The sequence below is a fragment of the Rousettus aegyptiacus genome, unplaced genomic scaffold (assembly GCF_014176215.1).
Source record: "Rousettus aegyptiacus isolate mRouAeg1 unplaced genomic scaffold, mRouAeg1.p scaffold_m13_p_3, whole genome shotgun sequence".
NCBI lineage: Eukaryota > Metazoa > Chordata > Mammalia > Chiroptera > Pteropodidae > Rousettus > Rousettus aegyptiacus.
The window spans coordinates 96,938,441-96,960,637 of NW_023416306.1; the positions used below are offsets into that span (position 1 = coordinate 96,938,441).

Sequence of the window (22,197 nt, forward strand, 5' to 3'; positions counted from 1 at the left end):
TGTGTGTGTGTGTGTGTGTGTGTGTGTGCGCGCGCGCGCGCGCACGTGTATCTATTGATTCTTATGCTAAATGAGACCTCTGCTTATCTCTTCGAACAATATTTCAAGGTATAGCATATCTCCTGTTAAACTGACCTTAGGCTTGATTAAACATAAGTTGGAATTCCTAGGGCTTACAAACTATTTTGGGCCATTTCATTTGCCTCACACAGCCTTATGAACATAGCTTCCCAAACTTAACTTTGCATGTGAATCATTTGGCAACCTAATTAAAATATAGATTTCTAAATTAGTAGGTCTGAATAGGAGAAGAGATTCTGCATTTCTAACAAGGTGTGATGATATAGATAACCTTGCTGCTGGTCTTAGGACCACACTTTGAATAGCAGGGTTTTCAAAGGCAGGTAAATGTCCCAGTGCAATGTCTTAAATTGAGCCAACTTGCTTTTCCCATTTTAAACACCTGCTGGCTCCCTCTAGAAATTTACCACCCCTATCAGTCTCTACCGATCTCATTCAACCTTAAATCACTTTAGGATTCTTTTGTTACACTAAAAAATGTGTTGTTTTCTGTCTGTGTACAGTTCTAAGTTTAACCTTTTCCACAGCTTTTGAAAAAGCTAAATTAAAAAGAGAAAAAGCAGATGCCCTAGAAGCAAAGAAAAAAGAAAAGGAAGATAAAGAGAAAAAGAAGGAAGAATTGAAGAAAATTGTTGAAGAAGAGAGACTGAAGAAGAAAGAAGAAAAAGAAAGGCTTAAAGTAGAAAGAGAAAAGGTATTCATTCAAGTGTATTAGCTATGCTCTCTACGTGTAGTAAATAGCGCTTTGCATATTTAAATTCATGGTTAATGTTCAAGTGCTTTGACCACTTTCATTCACATTTACATTCACATATAGTTGTGCATAGAGTACTGATAAATAGTATTGGTTTATTTCCCTTTTGCTTCGGAAAATTTAATGAATAATTTAAGGTTCAACATATATATGCATACCTTTACACCTCAAATCCTCTTCTAAAGTGCAATTCTAAAGTTGATTTTCTTCATTTAGACTTCCAAGTATAGGAAAGGTATTATACATAAAATACATGGTTAGAAAAATGCAAATAAAAAACTAAAATCTATGACTAACAAGAATTATTACAGTGTTCTTATTTACTTTGAAGAATAAGGTATCTGTGATAATAGGATAGTTCAGCAAATCTTTATTATAATCTTTAGCTCTAGATATTCCTTAGAGAATTCTATAGCTGGCTTTTTCCAAAGACAGTCATCATTGGTTTCCTGGGATTTTCACAAGTAGCCTTAAATGATGATGATATACAATTTGCTCACTTAAATTGCCTAACGTTTTTTGAATCATTTAAAATAGACCATTGGGATAGAGGTTGAGGTATCTAATATATGTTCATTCTAGAAAAGGTAGAAAAAAAAAAACACAAAAAACCTTGTAATCTAAATAGTAACATTTAGAGATAGTATTAACATTTTGATTAATTTCTAATCTTTATTCTTGGTCTTAAAAGAGATCCAGCATTTATAATTTGTGTACTTTTTTTGTTTAACATTATTATAAACATTTTTCATGTTTTTAAATAAACTAAGGTGAAATTTTTAGTGACTGCATAATAGTTAATTGAATAGATGTAGGTAAGTGCTTTATAAATTTTTGCTCATAAATAATAACTCTGTTCAATTTTGTGAATTAAAAGTCTTCCCGTTTTTGGATTATGTCCCTAGATAAATTTATAGAAGTAGAATAATAGGTCAAAAGATAAGAACATTCAAAACACTTTCTATTCACATAGGTAAGTATTTGTTTCCAAACATGTTGTGCTTATTTACACTATTAGCAACAGTGAATGTGAATACCCATCTTATTACATCCTATAAGAATTATGTTGCCACGGAGGGATGACTTATTGCAGCAGACTGCTTAAAGCACAGTTAGTTAGTTCCGTAACCATCTAGTCATTTTATGTTGAAAATTTGGTAAGTGCACGTCTTTTTACCTTTGGTGTTCCTCAATTTCAAAGGAAAAGTATAATAACATATAAAACATTTATTGGAAAATAATTGTAATAAAATATTTTATTTATATTCTACTTTATTAGATACTTTTTAGGATCAGTACTTATTTTGTAGTTTCAGATACAAGAACCAAGAAATAAGAGTTTCAAAAGACCAATGAGCAAGAGAAATGGTCTGGATTAAAAAGAAAGAGTTTACCAGTAGTATTCTAATATTGCTTTTATTTACTTCTCCCTCTGTGTTTCCCTTTACCGTCAGTCAGATTTAAATGAATCCCAACCCCAGAGTTCCTATTTCAGTAGGTCTGTGGTAGGTCCCAAGTATTTGTATTTTTTACACATTCTCAGGCGATGCTGATGCTGCTTTATCAATTTTTTATAAGAACTTTTATTAACCTTTTGTTTTAGGAAAGAGAGAAATTACGTGAAGAAAAGCGAAAATATATGGAATACTTAAAACAGTGGAGTAAACCTAGAGAAGATATGGAATGTGATGATCTTAAGGTATAAGCATGTTGAGTGATGTTTTGCATACATCCATGTTCTGTATGCCCTGTGTGGCTTTACTGATGAAATCTTTCTTTTGAATAGTAGCCTCTTCATATTTAAGCAAATGCTATATTTAGAGTTCCAAGGAAGCATTATTAGTATTTTATAATAAGCTTTAATAATGACTTTTATTCTATAGAAATAATTGCTCAATTGTATGATCCTTAATAATCCAGTAATCACTGGGCCAAGCATGCATTTAGCTTGATTGCTAGATTAAGATTCTTCCCACCTCCAGAAATGATCGAAGTATCCCAACCAAACTCATTCACTTCAGTCTCTAAGGAACCATTTGTAAGTCAGTAGATGGTAGATTAATTCTGTTCCATATCCTAAGGAGATCCCACATTAATGATAACATCAACACAGCTAATGCCTTGACCTCAGAATCTAAGGTAAAAAACCCTCTTAACTAGGAAATGTAGTGAGAAATACACTCCAGCCTAAGGTTATGTTTTTAGTTTAATAAAGGAAAAAGACCCTAGAGACTGATTTAGTAAAATTGGAATAAGGCCAGGAAATCTATCATTTTTAAAGTTCTAAAGGTGATTATGATAAACATCCAGGGTTGAGAACCACTAGTCTACATGAAATAATTCTTATTAGGTAAAGAGTATATCATATCTGCTTTTTATAATTTCCTATACCTAGTTCAAGTAGTTACATAAACTATGTAATCTTGCAGGAACTTCCAGAGCCAACTCCAGTGAAAACTAGACTACCTCCTGAAATCTTTGGTGACGCTCTGATGGTTTTGGAGTTTCTTAATGCATTTGGTGAACTTTTTGATCTTCAAGATGAATTTCCTGAAGGAGTAACCCTAGGCAAGTACTATTGCTATGTTAAAATTAGTGGCTTAAAAGAACAAATTATTCTCTCTTAAAGTCTATGGAATCACTGAACCTAGCTCTCTTATTGTCTCTTGGGGTCTCTCATGTGGTTACTGTCAGACAGTGATTAGAACTAGAGTCATCTGAAGGCTTACCTGGCTAGATGTTCAAGATGGCTTCTTCACACACATGCCTGGTACACCACGCTCCTCCTCACGGCATCCCACTCCCTCAGAGTGGCCTACCCTTCTTATGAGGCAGCTTAGGACTCCAAGAGATAGGACACAGAAACTTCCAGCCTTCTTAAAGACTAGGCCTGGAACTGGCAGGCCTTATTTCTGCCACATCCCATTGGTCAGGCCTGCCGTGATTCAAAGGGGTGAAAGAATAGATTCTGACTCTTGACGATGACATGGTAGGTAAGTAGGAAGGGAAGGAATTGATGTTAGCCATATTTGAAGACAAGTTGTTGCTACCTATAATTTGTGATTCTGTTTTGCCTTTCTACTGAACATACTTTTGCTTTGTATAAACATCATTTTTAAGAGTTAAATTAGTATGAGGAGGGCTTTGGATCCCATTTTGGATTTTTAGCTGTCAAATAGTAAAATAATTTTTGTAAGATCCAAGACAAGACTGTCAAAGACAGAATTGTAATGCCACTCCTATTTTAATAATAATGAATTCTTCAGGAGAGCTTTCACATTCCCTTAATTTCTCTTTATAAGCTAGGTGAGGTATGAATCACTGTGCCTTACAGATCAAGAAGGTCTAAACAGTGCTAGTTTAGGTAAGATGAATTGGATAAGAAACATTTATGACTTGGACACAATATTAGGATTACACCTAATGCTGATGCATACCTCTCCTATGCACTATTTGGTAAACAGTAATGTGCCACATAGCTCTTAAGAACAGTGGGACAATAACAAATCATTGCGTCATTATTCAAATTAGAATAAAATTATAATTTTTAATATATGCCTTAATTCACACCTTAAATTTAAACTTAGTTGAAATATTGTATTGATCTACTGAAGCTAATTTAGCCTTCTTAAATGTGGCGATTTGGGCTTATGGTTTTATTGGGATTTAATCATTATAAATTGGTTTTTTTTGGTTTTGCCTTGGATAATAGTTGGCTCTACTTTGATAAATGGGCACTTAAGAAAATAGTTACACAAGCTATTGTTGATTAAAATGTTTATTATTCCATTGAAGTTTTTTTAGTACATGAACAGAACTTTAATTTTAAACATTTTATTCACAGAAGTGTTAGAGGAAGCTCTTGTAGGAAATGACAGTGAAGGCCCACTATGTGAATTGCTTTTTTTCTTCCTGACTGCCATCTTCCAGGCGATAGCTGAAGAAGAAGAAGAAGTAGCCAAAGAGCAAATAACTGATGCTGACACCAAAGGTCAGAATTCAGTATTATTACTGATCGATACTAACTTTATAGTACAACTCATTTTGGAAGGTTATTTTAAAATTAACTTGGTTTTTACAGTTATAAAATGTAATTGTTCAAGTTACCTGATTCTTGAGCCATATACTAACAACATATTATCAGTTGTTTTATAAAAACTTTGATTTAATGTATCCTGTTTCCAATGCATAAAAATTCACAATAAGAAATAACTGTTGGGAGATATCTTGATAACAGAATCTTGGCACAAAAAGGTGGGACATTCCTCCATTCAGATAGTATTGTTGGCCTTAGGAAATTTGAGCTCATTTTCCTGTATGCCTGGTCCCACCAATAACAAGATTATGATGAGTATGCATCCAATGTTGGTTCCATTTTGATTTTACAGTCTGAGTTCAAGCAAAATATATTTTCTAGCTTCAATGTTAATCACATAGGCCCCCCATCAAGACCATTTTAACAGTATGGTACCAGTTGTCATCTCAGATAACTAGGTCAATTGAATGAGATTTTACTAAAGGGAAGATAGAAGGGTAAATCCACTTATAAAACATCTAAAGATTATCTAGGATGATAGTACTAGTGCTAAAGATGGGATTATCTAAAACAGTGTAGCAAATATTACTGTAGCCATTACGTTGCCTTAGTGACCAATAATATTACAGGGTTAGTGACCAGGTTCTGATCCTAATACAAGATATAAAATTGTATTTAATTCAGGATTTGGAGCAGATGAGTATTGTAGTTTTCGAAGTCCCGATGGCAAAAAGTGGGGTAACAAGACAATTGTGTTTGAAAATCAGCTAGTGTAAAGGAAAAATAAATGTGCCTATTGGTGTTTGTATTGTCATCATATTATCAATTCACGATTTGTTCCATCTATAATTTTTATAGTTCTATTCTTATATAGGACTGTCTATCAATATAAGATCTACCTCTAATTATTGCCATTAAATAAAGGTTTTAGTGCTCTTTTTAAAAATATGTATATAAATATTAGAGAAGGGGAAAAAACACACTTTGGAATTTTTTTACGTTTTTACCTTTCTCTCACTTCCCGGTTATTATTGGCTACATTTTACATGGTTATTTTAGTTTCAGTAAGGGCCCAACATTGTTTCCCCAGGTATTTTCCATATGTTCTCCCATCTGAGTAACAAGAAAGCTTTTCTACAGTCTTCCTGTAAGCAATTGAATAGTTATATGGGACTGGATATTCTCTTACTTCCTTTTTAGCTGGTCTTATTATAAGTAGGGTGTTTCCTGCTATTTCTAGAAAGGGAGAAATTGTACAGAAGGGAATAGTATGAATTTATCTTAGTGATGAGAAAACTGAAGTTCAATGAGGTTATTTACTAAAGATCACATAGCTAATAAGTGGTATAAGACACTATATATGCATTGTTTCGTGCTTATATCACCTTTGTGAGGTAGATATAATTATTTTCTGCCTTTTACATGTAGAGAAACTTAGACTTAAGGAGTTTAACTTGCCCAGAGATACATGGTGAATGAGAAAGTGATGGGATACAAACTGAAGCAGTCCAGTCTTGAGCCACATAGTGACTATACTACATTGCCTCATAATGTGGCCAATAAGTTGAAAATTTGAATATTTATTTCCCTAGCATTGCCTGTAGAAATGTGTCTTCAAGAAGATCTAATTTCTTGGGTCTTTGGTCTCCATGTTTTTTATCAACTCTTGGAAATTTTGACCAGCAATTTCTAAAATCTTATACTAAAAATATCTCTTTCTCCGTTTAGTCTTATATCATAAATTTCAAAGCCCTTCAAAATATGGGAACAAGAACATCCTCCTTATATAAAATAATTTAGTGTATTCGTTGAGATATTGTTTAGTGTTGGAATTTTATGTACCTAATTCTAGATTACTATGATGATAAATGTTTCTTTCAGATAGTCCTAATATATACACTTCAACTATATATTCTCTTGGCATAATATACCCACGTGACTGTCTCTAAGCAAATGCTAGAGTGATATTTACAGTTTCTGGAGAGTACCATTTGGTAGATAATTGAGTTAAAGAATACATATTTTAACATGTTAGTTTAACACAAAAGTAAACTGTCATTTTGTTGGTCGTCCATTTCCTAAGTCCTTCATAGCCTTTGTCCTAGAAAATTATAACTTACTATGGAAAAAGTAGGTTGAACATGGTGATTGCTGCAAAGGAAGAGAGCCAGTACACTTTTACAGCTCTGCAACTAGGACTATCGTTAATTTTAGAGTTTGTTTGACTTTATATGTAAAATGAAAATTGAGAGAGTTTTAGGTCTAATATTTCCCTGGTGAGGAAGAACGTAATGTCTTTCTTTGGACTAGATTCATGGCCTGGTAGGAATAACTTCTACATATATGTACAATTTAATCAGCTAATTTCTCTTTTGTGGTATTATTTATGCTTTATGTGCCCTGAAGTTGTCAATGTTTGTAATCAGACAAAATCCCAGAGCTGCCTTTTTCATTTAGTAAAGGACAGCAGTTCTGTTCTCTAAGGTTCATTTTGAGAGTTTGTGAACTTGGGGAAGGGAATCATGTAGTAGAAGGTTAATGAACCACAGAATCAGTCTCACCCAGTGATTTTTCAAACTATAATCTGTAGAGCCCTGTTATAAGTTGCACAGGGACTCCTCGGTGCCACTACATGAGAGTTGGAAAGATGAATGGGCAGGATTGTTATCTCTGTACCCCACTTTAACAACGGCATCTTTTATCTCTTTTATATGGTGCTTCTAAGAAATATTTGAAGAATTTGAAAATCACTGATCTAGGGTCACCTTTTCAAGAAAAATGAGGCTGATTAAGTGACGTGTCTAAAGGCTAAATAACTAGGAACTAGGAACTGGCAGAGCTAAGACTAGAATATACATTACCTAACTCAGTCTGAAGCTGTGTTTACTGTACTATGATATAATAGAAGGGTTTTTTGTAAGCTTAAATTTTTTCATAGTTGACACTTTAATTTTTTATCTATGTATTATAATTAGAAATAATTATGTATACTAATGCTTTAAATATACTTGTGCTTATAGATTTGCTCTTTAGTCCTATTTGTAAGCTAAGCACTATTTTCAAAGCTAAAGCAATTTACTTAGAAGAGTAGAGGAAAATCTTCCTATTGTTTCTTGGATTGGAGAGTTTTCAAAATAAAAACAATTTAAATGAAGAGGATAAATCAATGGTTAAGTGGCAGCAGTGCTGTCTTTAAGTTCTTTTAGCTTTTTTCTGTGCTGGTTTTGTGATGATTACAGCATTGCTATGATTCAATGTTAAAATATTTATAAAAGATTGGATATCTTCAAGTGGATTCTGATTTTCAAAGTAGACTTTTCTAAAGTTACATTGAGCAAGGAGATTTGTTTTTCATTCTAAAGTGCGTTTTACTATTTTTTGGAATGTGTATGTGCATTTTGTTGGTAACTTGGAAATTGTCTTCTTGTTAAGTAGAGAAAATATTAGTGTGTAGTGCATGTCTAGGATTTATAGTTTTAGGTGGAGACTAGGCAGAATGTGAATGATGCTTGTTGTACCTGGTGTTGGTTCTTTTGAGGTTCTTGAATGTTAAGCTGTTGCTGTTTCTTTCATCATTTTAAAAGGACATTGTTCCCAAATATTCAAGCTTGATTTGCACTAGAATAAAGTATTTATTTCCTTAAAGATTTAACAGAGGCTTTGGATGAAGATGCAGACCCCACAAAATCTGCACTGTCTGCAGTTGCATCTTTGGCAGCTGCATGGCCGCAGTTGCACCAGGGTATGTGTGGGCTTTATTTTTTTTTTTTAATTGGATTTTTATTTTTAATTTTATAAAGGTAAATTTTACATTGCTGAGAATTTATTGTTTATATTCTAAATGACTACTTTCATTTTTTAACAACTGTAGGCTGCAGTTTGAAAAGCTTGGATCTTGATAGCTGCACTCTTTCTGAAATCCTCAGACTACACATCTTAGCTTCAGGTGCTGATGTAACATCAGCAAATGCAAAGTACAGATATCAAAAACGAGGGGGATTTGATGCTACAGATGATGCCTGTATGGAGCTTCGTTTAAGCAATCCCAGTCTCGTGAAGAAATTGTCAAGCACTTCAGTATATGATTTGACACCAGGTAAACTTTGCACATTGGAATTTGTATAGCCTGACCACTTTCTACCCTCTAAAGCTTCTTAAACACAGAAAACGAGGTGGCCAATGAGAAATTTTAGATGATAAACAGTTTTAAAAGAGAAAGAGAGAAAATGATCTTTAAAAAAGTGTTGGAATACCAATCGTGACCTAAATTGAAACTACTGTTGTTGTTCATATTAGCTTTAATTATTTATGATATTCTCCTCTTTTTCATTTGAATTTTCTGTTTTAAAAATTTGTGGTTAGTCTACTGAATCTAAGTTTTAAAAGGTTAAGTGAAAATTAGCGAGCTTTCATTTTTATTAATTAGTATATCAGAAGTTTAAACTGTAGCTGCTAAATTCTAACATTTCCTTGAACACATATTTGAGGTATGAGAAACAGTATATAAAGTTAAAATAAAGTTAAAGTTAAAATTAAAAAATTTTAAATAAAAAATTATAACATACAAATATAGAATTTAATTTGTTATGTTTAAGAACATCATAGAAGTAGAGTACCTTTATTTCTAACAATCATATGGTTTTTATAATTTATGGTAGTGTTTTTGCGTAGTCTTCAGAATAGCAATTTGCCTATTGCAATTTTTAAAAAATTTGTGTGGTTACAATTTAGTTTTGATTTGAACCTCATATGTGAGCCTTGAAATGAAAACTTGAAAAATAATTCTTTGTAGTTAGAAAATTTTTCATGTATATATATAAGGTAGCTGTTAGTATTTGAAATGCCTTTATGTCACATACTGTTAAATTGGACTCAAAGTTGTTTTTTTCTGAAGACATGCCATTGGCATGTTTGATCTTAAGAGACTTTCCCCTATTCTTAGCAAACATTTTTACATTGAGCCACAAATTAAAATTTTTCAAACACAGTTTCTTGTCATTGATAATACAAAAGTTATTACCAATTTTTGACAGGAGAAAAAATGAAGATACTTCATGCTCTCTGTGGAAAACTACTGACCCTAGTTTCTACTAGGGATTTTATTGAAGATTATGTTGATATATTACGACAAGCAAAACAAGAGTTCCGGGAGTTGAAAGCAGAACAACATCGAAAAGAGAGGGAAGAAGCAGCTGCTAGGTAAGAAATTATTAGCCAGTTGTGCTAATGAAAGCTGTTTATTTCTTCACATCTAAAACTATATTTCACATTGGGCTATAATATGACATTGGCTCATAGTGGTGTTTGGTGGCTTTACTAAGGTTCTGAATGAATAACTTTACATTAGGATTTTGTTATAACATTTGGAGCACTTTCCATAATTTAATGATTAAAGGCAAGATACCAAAGGTTAAAAGCATCAAATAGACTATAATATTTCATTTTAACTTTCAGAATTCGTAAAAGGAAGGAAGAAAAACTTAAAGAGCAAGAACAAAAGATGAAAGAGAAACAAGAAAAACTAAAGGAAGATGAGCAAAGAAATTCAGCTGCAGATATATCTATTGGGTATGATTTGAAAGACGCTGTTCTTCTGGCTTTCCATAGAGAATAAAAATTAGCACTTTAAGCTCTAAAATACTTTAAAAACTTTTTAGAAAACTAGTTTTTTATAGGTACATAATAGTTGTTAATGAGCTTATATGAAATTTACATATAGATAGTCAGTCCTCAAGTATGCATGTACTGTATTTAAAAAATACTTCCAGGAAATCTAGAACTCATTATCTCACAGAATTAATGATAATTTTTCAGAAAATTCTTAATAATCTGTTTTTAACAAATAATATATATTTAGCATTAATAGTAGTATCTTCCCCCTCCACCACCAACATCATTGCAGTTGTACACTGTGTTTTACAGAGCTTGTCGAGGAATAGGGATGAAATTGGAAGTTTAGATAAAGGATGAAAGCACCTTACATACTTTAGTGTCTCCCTAAGTATTTTATTGCATTTCAAAATATTTGAAATGAATATCAACTCGGAAGACAAGTGGGAATTTTTCCATATAAGATGGCAAACCATATTCAAATTTAGCAGAAATAATTTTTTTTTTTTTTTTACAAAATCTGCAAAGGAATGTTCTAAAAATCTCAGTATTCCAAAATTAGTGTATTGACTTTTAAAATTAGTGTATCAACTTATGTAATAATACCCTTTAAGTCCTAAGACCATAGGTCACAAACTTAGATTAACCATATTTCATATGGCCATCAATAATACTTTAAGAATTGAATTTGGATTCCTCAAGAAAGTTAATAGATATGACCCCTAAAGCATAAGCAACCAAAGAAAAAAGATAATTGCACTTCATCAAAATTAAAAACTTGTGCTGCAAAGAACACCGTCAAGAAAATAAAGACAACCCAGTGAATTAGAAAAAATATTTGCAAATCTTGTATCCGATAATGGTTTAATATCCAGAATACATAAAGAATTCATACAACTCAACAATAAAAGGACAAGCCAATTAAAAAATGGGGAGATGATTTTAATAGGCATTTCTCTAAAGAAGATATTATATAAAAAGCACAAGAAAAGATGCTCAATATCAGTCATGAGGAAAGTGCACATCAAAATCACAATGAGATATTACTTCACACTCACTAGGATGGCTATAATCCAGTTGAGAAAAATAAGAAGTGTTGGTAAGAATGTGGAAAAAACTGGAACTCTCATACAGTGATGGGTGGAGATGTACAATAATGCAGCTGCTTTGGACAAGTTAGGGCAGTTCCTCAGACAGCTAAACCATATGACCCAGCAATTCTACTTCTAGTCATATACTGAATTAAGAACATAATGGTCACCCAAAAACGTGTACATGAAAGTTCATAGCAATATCCTTTTTTAAAAATACTAATTTGAATTTATATCAGCTTAACTTATAAAAAAGTCAAAAACAAAACAAAAAAAAATAACATACAAAAACTCTGTTCTTTTATAAAATAACAAACAAGAACAAAAACAAAGAAATACAAAAACTCTGTTCTTTACAGCTCCATAACCACCCCTCTTGGTTGATGTCACAAAATTACGTCTTTATACATTGCGTGCCCACATAGATAAACTAATAATTTTTTAAAAATACATTAGTTTCTTAATTCATGTTAAAAACAAAATTTGAAGTTACAGACCAAAGTTCCAGTAACACAGGCTTTTATACTAATATTTTTTCTTAAATATATTACATAGCATTATTCTTAATAGCCAATACATGGTAACAGCTCAGATGTCCATCAGTTGATGAATGGATAAACAAAACAATATATCCCTTCTGTAGTATATCCATACAACAGAATGTTATTCAGCAATTAAAAGGAACAGAACTCCTGTTACATGCTACAGTGTGGTTAAACTTTGAAAACATTATGCTGAGTGGAAGAAGCTAGTCCCAGAAGGTCGTGTATTATATGATTCCATTTATATGAAGAGTCCAGACATAGGCAAATCCATAGCAGAAAGCAGATGAGTGCTTACTAGTGGCAGTGGCAAAGAGAAAATGGAAAGTGACTTCTATGGTGTTTTTCTTTAGGGGTGATGAAAATTTACTGGAATTAAATAGGGGTAATAATTGTACAACATTGTGAATATACTAAAAAAAAAAAACACACACACAAACAAAAAAACACCAAATGGCACACTTTAAAATGGTGACTTTTATAAAAAAGGTAAAGAAAGATACAGAGGGACACTTAATAATGATAAAGGAAATCATGCACCAAGAAAACATAACACTTATTAATATCTGTGCTCCCAATCAGGGAGCCCCAAAATATGTAAAACAATTACTAACAGAACTAAAGGGAGAAACAGACCAAAACACTATCGCTGGAGGGACCTAAATACCCCACTGTCGGATATGGACAGATCATTCAAACAGAAAATCAATAAGGAAATAACATCCTTAAATGACACATTAGACCAACTGGACATAATCGACATATACAGAGCCTTCCATTCCAAAACAGCTGCTTATACATTCTTCTCTAATGCACATGGAACATTCTCAAGAATCGACCGCATACTGGGACACAGAAATAGCCTCAACAAATATGAGAATTGAAATCATACCAACCATATTCTCTGATCATAATATTTGAAACCAGAGATCAACTGCAAAAAGAAATCAGGAAGGACCACAAAAACATGGAGATTAAACAATATGCTGCTGAAGAATAACTGGGTCAGGGAAGAAATAAAAAGAAAAATAAAAAGAAATGAATGGTAATGATAGTACAACATATCAAAACTTTTGGGACATGGCAAAAGTGGTCATAAGAGGAAAATTCACATCATTACAAGCCTATCTCTAAAAACAAGAGTGAGCCCAAATAAACAACCTTAAAAAACTAGAAAAGGAAGAACAAATGAGGCCTAAAGTCAGCAGAAGGAAAGAAATTGTCAAAATTAGAACAAAAATAAATGAAATGGAAAAAAATGGAAAAAATAAATACAACAAGGAGCCGGTTCTTTGAGAAGGTTAAAATTGAAAAAAACCCTGGCTAGACTCGCTAGAGAAAAAAGAGAAAGGACACAAATAAACAAAATCAGGGATGAAAGAAGAGAAATTACAACTGACATCGCAGAAATACAAAGGATCATGCAAGAGTATTATGAAAAATCATCAAAAACCTACCAAAAAGTAAAAGTTCATGACCAGATAGTTTCACCACTGAACTCTGCCAAATATTCAAAGAAGATTTAATACTTGTTCTCAAATACTTCCAAAAAATCGAAGAGGAGGCAATACTTCTCAACTCATTTTATGAGGCCAATATTACTCTGATACCAAAACCTGGTATGGATAACACACAAATAAATAAAACTACAGACCAATATCTCTCATGAACACAGATACAAAAATCCTAAATAAGTTACTAGCAAACAATACAGCAACATAGTAAAAAGTGATATGCCACATAAACATTAAAAAATAAGAATCATATCAACAGATGCAGAAAAAAAACCTTTGACAAGATACAGTATCCATTTACGATCAATACACTTAATAAAATCTGTATAGAAGGAAAGTATCTTAACGTAATAAAGGTTATATCTGACAGACCCTCAGCCAACATTATACTTAATGGTGAAAAACTAAAAACCTTCCCTCTTAAGATCAGGAGCAAGGCAAGGCTGTCCACTATCACCACTGTTATTCAGTATAACATTGGAGGCCCTAGCAAGTGCAGTCAGACAAGAGAAAGATATAAAAGGCATCCAAATAGTAAATGAAGAAGTCCAACTGTCACTATTTGTGGATGACATGATTCTCTATATAGAAAACCCTAAAGACTCCACAAGAACACTAGAAACAATAAGCAAATACAGTAAAGTATCTGGATACAAAAATCAAAAATCCATAGCATTCTTATACTCTAATAATGAGTCATCAGAAAAAGAAGTGGAAAAAATAATTCCTTTTGCAATTACAACAAAATAAAATACCTAGAATAAATTTAACTACACATGCGAAGGACTTATATTATGAAAACTACAAGACTGTATTAAAAGAAGATAACAAAGAAATGGAAAGATATTCCGTGTTCTTAGATTGGAAGACTCAACATAGTTAAAATGACCTTATTACCTAAAGCATTATACAGATTTAATATAATCCTCATCATAATTCCATCGGCATTTTTTAAAGAAATAGTACAAAAAAAATCAGATTTGTATGGAAGCACGAAAGACCCCCAAATTGCCAAAGCCATCCTGAGAAAAAAAGAATGATGCTAGAGGCATCACTCTGCCCGACTTCAAATTATACTACAAAGGTCAGTAATCAAAACGGCATGGTATTGGCAGCAAAACAGACACATTGACCCAGTGGAACAGAATCAAGAGTCCAGAAGTAAACCCATATTTATATGGGTAAACAATTTTCAACAAAAAAGCCAAAAACATACAGTGGAGAAAGGAAAGCCTCTTCAATAAATGATGCTGGGAAAATTGGAAGGCCACATGCAAAAGAATGAAACTAGACTGTTGTCTATCACCATACACCAAAATTAACTCAAAATGGATTCAGGACCTGAATATAAGACTGGAATCAATAAAATGCATAGAAGAAAACATAGGTACTAAACTCAAGGACCTTGGCCTTAAAGAGGATTTTATGAATTTGACCTCAAAAGCAAGGGAAGGAAAAACGAAAATAAATGAATGGGACTACATCACACTAAAAAGCTGCTGCTCAGCAAAAGAAATCGTCAGCAAGGTAAAGAGACAGCCATTCTAATGGGAAAATATATTTGCAAGCAACGCCTCCAATAAGAGCCTAACATCCAAAATATACAAAGAACTCATGTGACTCAATAACAACAACAACAAAACGATCCAATCGAACAATGGGCAGAGGACTGAACAGACACTTCTCCTCTGCAGGCATATAAAAGGCCATCAAATTTATGGAAAGATGCTCAACATCATTGGCTATTAGGGAAATGCAAATCAAAACCACAATGAGATGCCATCTCACACCTGTTAGAATGGCTGTAATCAACAACAAATAATAACACATGTTGGAGAGGATGTGGAGAAAAAAGAACCCTCATACACTGCTGGTGGGACTGCAAATTGGTACAGCCATTATGGAAAACAGTGTGGAGGTTCCTCAAAAAACTAAGAATTGATCTACCATATGATCCAGTAATCCCTCTACTGGGTATTTACCCCAAAGACTTGAAAACCCGTATCTGAAAAGATATTTGCACACCGATGTTGATAGCAACATTATTCACAGTGACCAAGACATGGAAGCAACCAGAGTGTCCTACAATAGATGATTGGCTAAGGAAGCTGTGGTATATATCTACGATGGAATATTATTCAGCCATAAGAAGAGATGAAATACTGCCATTTGCGACAACCTGGATGGACCTCACGATAATCATGCTAAGCAAAATAAGCCAGACTGAAAACATTGAAAATCACATGATATCACTTACATGTGGGATATAAACCTAAAAGCAACAAACGAACAGGACAAACAGAGACTCAGGACATGGACAATGGACTAGTGGTTACCAGAGGGTAAGGGGTGGGGGAGGAGGGGGAAGGTAGACAGGGTAAAGGAGGTCAAGTATAGTGGGGTTGGAGGAGGGTGAAGTAGGTAAAAGGGATCAAATAAATGGTAGCTGAAGGAAACTGAACTCTGGGTGGTAATCACACAATAGAATATATAGATGTCAAATTATAATATACACCTGAAAATTCTTTGATTGTATTAACCAATGTTACCCCAATAAACTTAAAAAAAGTTAAATTCAATTGAAACTAAAAATAAAAAAATAATATAAAATGGTGACTTTTATGATATGTAAATTATATCTCAATTTTTTTACATTTTGTAAAATTTTTCCAGTCATATTGAGATGTAATTGACATACAACATTTTACTAAAGTGTACAACAAAATGATATGCATATATTGCAACATGATTACCACAATAAATTTTGTTTATATTCATCATTTCACATAGTTAGAAATCTTTTTCCTCCTGATATCTGTTTTTTAATGAAGCAAGCATGTTATAAATCCCACTACTTCATATGTTTTTTGTATTCATCTAGTCTCACTCATTTACTTTATCTCTCTGGCTCCTGAATACATGAGTTTGCAAACCTTACTTTCTGTGTAGAACGTAGAATTTATTTCAAGTTTTATACAATTTTAGTTTTAATTTGGACAATAAAACGAATTAGATGAAACATCCATATTGTGTTCATTCTGCCTACTATATCTGAAATTTGTCTACTTCTCTCTTCCACTATTTATCTGTTTATTTCCTTTCTACTCTGAGCCACTATCACCTCCCACCCAGCTACATAGACCATTATAGTGGCCTCTTTACTGGTCTCCCCTCGTCTACTTTCTCTCCCAGATCCTTTTTTACATTGCTTTTTGAGTAATGCTGTATAAGCCCCTTATCATCTAACACTGCCTTTTTCTCATCCATGTCTTGGATTACTTCTTTTTCTTCTACATTTTTCTCAAAATTAGAAGCTCTGTCCTTTGCCCTTCAGCTCACTGCTTTTGCACATATTATCACCTCTGTCGGAAATGAAGCTTTCTTCTGTCACCTCACCCTTTCCCAGTCTCTAGTCTCGCAGTTTAAACTGTCACTTCTTCAAACATCCCTTTCTTGATCCCTGAGACTGGATCTGGATCTCCTTGAAATGCTTCCATAGCACCTTGAACTTCTCCTTTTTTAGTACTTGTTACATATTTTAATTTTATAATGGTTTATGTAATTATCCGTGTTCTCTGCAAGACTATAAACTCTGTCATTCTTGTTCAATACTTCCTAAGCATAATGCCTGACACTTCATTGGCAGGCAATAAGTATTTCATGATTGGAGTCTTATATTCATTAATGAATATAATCTTTTGTTTTTAAAGGGAGGAAGAAAGGGAAGATTTTGATACTAGCACTGAGAGCAAAGAAATAGAACAAAAGGAACTAGATCAAGATATGCTCACTGAAGATGAAGATGACCCAGGATCACATAAAAGAGGCAGAAGGGGTAATACAGAAATTTCCTAAGGAGTGCTCGCTTATTTTAAATTGATAAGATTCTTTATTAATTCAGTTATTCTGAAATATGTATTAGATTGCTTTCATTTGTGATTCTAAGGTGTGTTTGTATTTTAAATGCCCAACTTATACCTGTGTTAAGTTTTTTAAATGGTGACCATTTTCCTATGAAATGGTATTATGAAGTTAAGTAATATATTTATGATTAGTCTTTATTTACATGTCATTTATACTTTAGAGAGAAAGACAATATTTCTACCTCTTTAATAGGTCAGTTTCTCATAACTTCTACTTTTGGTTAGCAAGCTTTGTTGAGTTTTTGTACATTATACTCTTTACTACATTATATTCGACCAAATAGAAATTTTTATTCTATACATACTCATTCAATATTCACTGAATGGCTCCTAGATACTGGAGACATAAAGATCAGTAAATGCTTGTAATGGTGTCAAATTAATTTCATAAATTTCTAGATCAAAGGAAGTACATTTTTTGAAAGGCATTGATACAGATTCCTTCCGAGGATCTTTAACCATCCTCCTTTGATTACTATTGAAGGATATTCTTAAGTTTATTCTGTTACTGTAATTCGGATGGTAATTTTTTCTACATTATATTCTAAATGGTTATTATAAGTAAGTAGACAGAAAATCTGTATCATGGAGGCTATATTCTCTCATTACAATGCAATCGATTTAGAAATCCAAAACAAATAAACCTTATATGACCAGAGTTTTAAAACATACTTCCAAGCAGTGGTTCGAAAGAGAAACCATAATGGAAACTAGGAAATATTTAAAATGAATCAAACTGCATATTAGCACTTGTTGGATATAGTCTTTCTACTTAGAGGAAAATTTATAGCTTTATCATATATTAAGAATGAAAAAAGGCAATTTAAGCTAGGCATTTATTCAAGAAGTTAGAGATAGAAAATAGAATAATCACCCCTAAATACAAGGAAACAATAGATATGAGTAGAAATTATTAGAAAATAAAACTACAATAGAGAAGAACAACAAAGCCAAAATTTGGGGGTTTTTTGAAAAAGACAAACTGGATAAACTTTTGTTGAAATTGATTTGGGGGGTATGTCACAATAAAATTAGGACTAAAAAGGAAAGTAATGTAACTACAGATAGAGTAGAAATTTAAGGACAGAGAGACAGTGTATACAATTTTATGGCAATCAATTTGAAAATGGAGGCAAAATGAGCAAAATCCTAGAAAATATAATTATAAAAATGGATTTATGAAAAAATTTAAAATGTGAATGTTTCCAAATCATTAAAGATCTTGAATTAGTATTAAAAATCTTCATACAAAGAACAGATCAATCCTAGATAACTTTATAAGTGAATTCTGCCAGTTTTAAAGAAGCAGTTAATTCCAGTCTTATACAAACTCAAGCAAAAAAGTAGAAAGAAAAAACATTCTTTAACCATGTAAGCAATTTGACAGTGACCGAAATAAGAGAGAGGTGTAATTCTTTAACACACCATGAAAGGCCAGGCAGGTCACCAGAAAACCAGGCTCTATCTTGCTGGTACTGCCATCCTTAGGGTTTTGCTGCCATCCTCATGTTGCACAATGAATTATCATCCTGTTTCCGTTCTAAGTAGTTGGAAAAAGGAAACAAGAGGCACAACTCTGAGGTTACATATAATGCTTCTACTTCCATCTCTTTGACCAGAAGTTTCTCATTTAGCCATGCCTACTGGGGAAAGAGGGTCTGGGAAATGTCCTTCTTTTGGATTTCTGGGTGCCCAAATAAAAGTTAGGGATTCTCTTACCTTAAAGCAGTGGCCAGTAAACTACAGCCCATTGGCCAAATCTGCCTTGCCCTCTGTTTTTAACTCATAAGCTAAAAATGGTTTCTACAGATTTACATAGTTGAAAAAAATTTTTTTTTAATTTCGCGATGTGTGAAAATTACATGAAATTCAGATTTCAGTGATCATAAAAGTTTTATTGAACATAGCCATGCTTATTCATTTACATATCGTCTGTGGCTACTTTCATGCTACAGTAGCAGAATTGAGAAGCTGTGACAGAAACCATATGACCCATAAAGCTTAAAATATTTACTAGTAGCTCTTTATAGAAGTAGTTTGTTAACTTCTGCCTTAGAGGAAGGATTGACTTTATGGTGCAGAATAGTAGACTCTTCCATACTCTTCAGTATGGAGATCACAGATTTTTGTGTATCCCTTTATATTTTAAGTATATCAATTAAGTATAACATAGTGTATTAGTCTTTTCATGTTGCCATAACAAAATACCACAGACTGGGTGGCATAAATGACTGAAATTTATTTTCTCACAATTTTGGAGGCTGGAAGTCCAAGATCAAGGTGCCATTATTGTTGATTTCTGGTGAGGCCTCCTCAGCTTGCAGGATAGCACTTTCTCCCTGTGTCCTTGAACAGTTTTTCCTCTATACCCACAAGTGGATAAAGAGAGAACTCTCTGGTCTCTTCCTCTTCTTGTAAAGACATTAGTTCTATTGGACTAGGGCCCTTCCTTACGACCTCATTTGACCTTAATTACTTCCTTACAGGACCTACCTCCAAATACAGTCACATTGGGGTTTAGGATTTCAAACTGTGAATTTTGGAGCATGCATTTAGCCCATAACACATAGTAACTTGGGGTAGCCTAATATTTTCCAATGAAAATTTAAAATATGATAATGATCAAATTTTTCAATTGTAGGGAAAAGGGGACAAAATGGATTTAAAGAATTTACAAGGCAAGAAGAGATCAGCTGTGTAACAAGAGAGCCTCTCACTGCTGATGAGGAAGAAGCTTTAAAACAGGAACATCAACGAAAAGAGAAAGAGCTCTTAGAAAAAATCCAAAGTGCCATAGCATGTACTAATATCTTTCCCTTGGGCCGTGACCGCATGTACAGGCGATATTGGATTTTCCCTTCTATTCCTGGATTGTTTATTGAAGAGGATTATTCTGGTCTCACTGAAGACATGCTGTTGCCTAGACCTTCATCATTCCAGAATAATGTACAATCTCAAAATCCTCAGGTATCCACTAAAACTGGAGAGTCTTCGATGTCTGAATCTACCTCCAACATTGACCAAGGTCCATGTGATGATTCTGTGCAGCTGCCAAAACCAGTGCATAAGCCAAATCGGTGGTGCTTTTACAGTTCTTGTGAACAGCTAGACCAGCTTATCGAAGCTCTTAATTCTAGAGGACATAGAGAAAGTGCCTTAAAAGAAACTTTGTTGCAAGAGAAAAGCAGAATATGTGCACAGCTAGCCCATTTTTCTGAAGAGAAATTTCATTTTTCAGGTAAATTTTCAGTGAAAACTATTACCTTTATTTTTCTCTCCCCATAAACTCTGGTTCAGGATTAAACAATTTTCAAAAACTATTAAAGCTATACTTAAAACACCTTATCTTTCATTTGGACCATGCTCTCTCTCAGTTTGAGAATGAGAGAAAGTTTGCCAGCAAGAGAAACAAGGTTGTCTAGATTCCACTGGGTTCCATTTGGATTATGACGAACATATCTTCCTGATCTCATTCCTTTATCAGTAGACTCTGAATACCTAAGGCACAAAGGTTATATCAGTTTTAGAAATCCAGTAGTGAGTGAGGTCACTCACTAAGTATTTTGGCTGAGGCTCTAGGGACAGCTTCCATTTAGTGATCACCTCTTTGGAGATTGGCTGCAAGGACAGATCAGGTAGCAGCATTTCCTATTTGATGGCTGGTCCATTGATGACAGATAGAGAGAGCAGTAAGGTGTATGAAGTATAAGTTTTTATATTACTAAAGGAGACTCTCTAGGTAGAGAACTCTTAAATTTACCATGACTACTTAAATTCTCTTCAAGATTAATAGATCACAATTCTTTTTCTAACAGCTTTGTTGAGATTTAATTCATGCACCATGCAACTCAACCCTTAAAAGTGTACAATCCAGTGGTTTTAATATGTTCATAGGTATGTGCAACCATCCTACAGTCCATTTTAGAATATTTCAGTCACCTCATAAAGAAGCACCATACCCTTTAGTTATCACTCCCATAGACCTAAGCAACCACAAATCTATTTTCTGTCTCTGTGTCTGAACATTTTATATGAATGGTATTATATAACATATGGTCTTTTGTGACTGACTTCTGTCACTGAACATAATGTTTTCAAGATTCATACAAGTTGTAGCATATATCAGTACTTCATTCCTTTTTATGGCCAAATAATGTTCCATTGTATACCATTTTATTTATTCTTATGTTAGTTGATGGACATTTCTGTCATTTCCGCCTTTTGGCTCTTAAAAATAATGCTGCTATAAACATTTGCATGCATGTTTTTATGTGGACATATGATCGTTTTTCTTAGGTATATACATAAGAGTGAAATTATTGGGTCATATGGTAATTCTGTTTAATCATTTGAGGAACTGCCAAACTGTTTACCAGAGTGATTGTACACCATTTTATATTTCTTCCAACAGTGTGAGGACTAAGATTTCTCCACATCCTTACTAACACTTGTTATAATCTGACTTTTTGATTCTAGCTATTATAGAAATGTAAAGTGGTACATCATTGTGGTTTTGACAGTCATTTCCTGAATGACTAATAATGTTGAACATTTTTTCATAGTCTTATTGGCCATTTGTGTGTCTTCCTTAAAGAAAAGCCTATTCAGATTATTTGCCCATTTTTTAAATTGTATTATTTATCTTT

General features: G+C 33.2%; 1 protein-coding gene across 2 annotated transcripts in view; it reads left to right on the forward strand.

The window, feature by feature from the left end:
* Positions 1-22,197, forward strand: part of BAZ1A (bromodomain adjacent to zinc finger domain 1A) — an 81,693-nt gene that overhangs the window by 43,451 nt on the left and 16,045 nt on the right. The window contains exons 9-18 of one of the 2 annotated variants that reach the window (XM_016152071.2): positions 609-775; positions 2,439-2,534; positions 3,265-3,403; positions 4,680-4,826; positions 8,518-8,613; positions 8,743-8,967; positions 9,905-10,070; positions 10,326-10,439; positions 17,339-17,463; positions 20,193-20,789. In XM_016152071.2, the coding sequence (XP_016007557.2) occupies positions 609-775; positions 2,439-2,534; positions 3,265-3,403; positions 4,680-4,826; positions 8,518-8,613; positions 8,743-8,967; positions 9,905-10,070; positions 10,326-10,439; positions 17,339-17,463; positions 20,193-20,789 (1,872 nt within the window). The remainder of the gene's footprint in view (positions 1-608; positions 776-2,438; positions 2,535-3,264; positions 3,404-4,679; positions 4,827-8,517; positions 8,614-8,742; positions 8,968-9,904; positions 10,071-10,325; positions 10,440-17,338; positions 17,464-20,192; positions 20,790-22,197) is intronic. The other variant, XM_016152072.2, reaches the window with a different exon arrangement.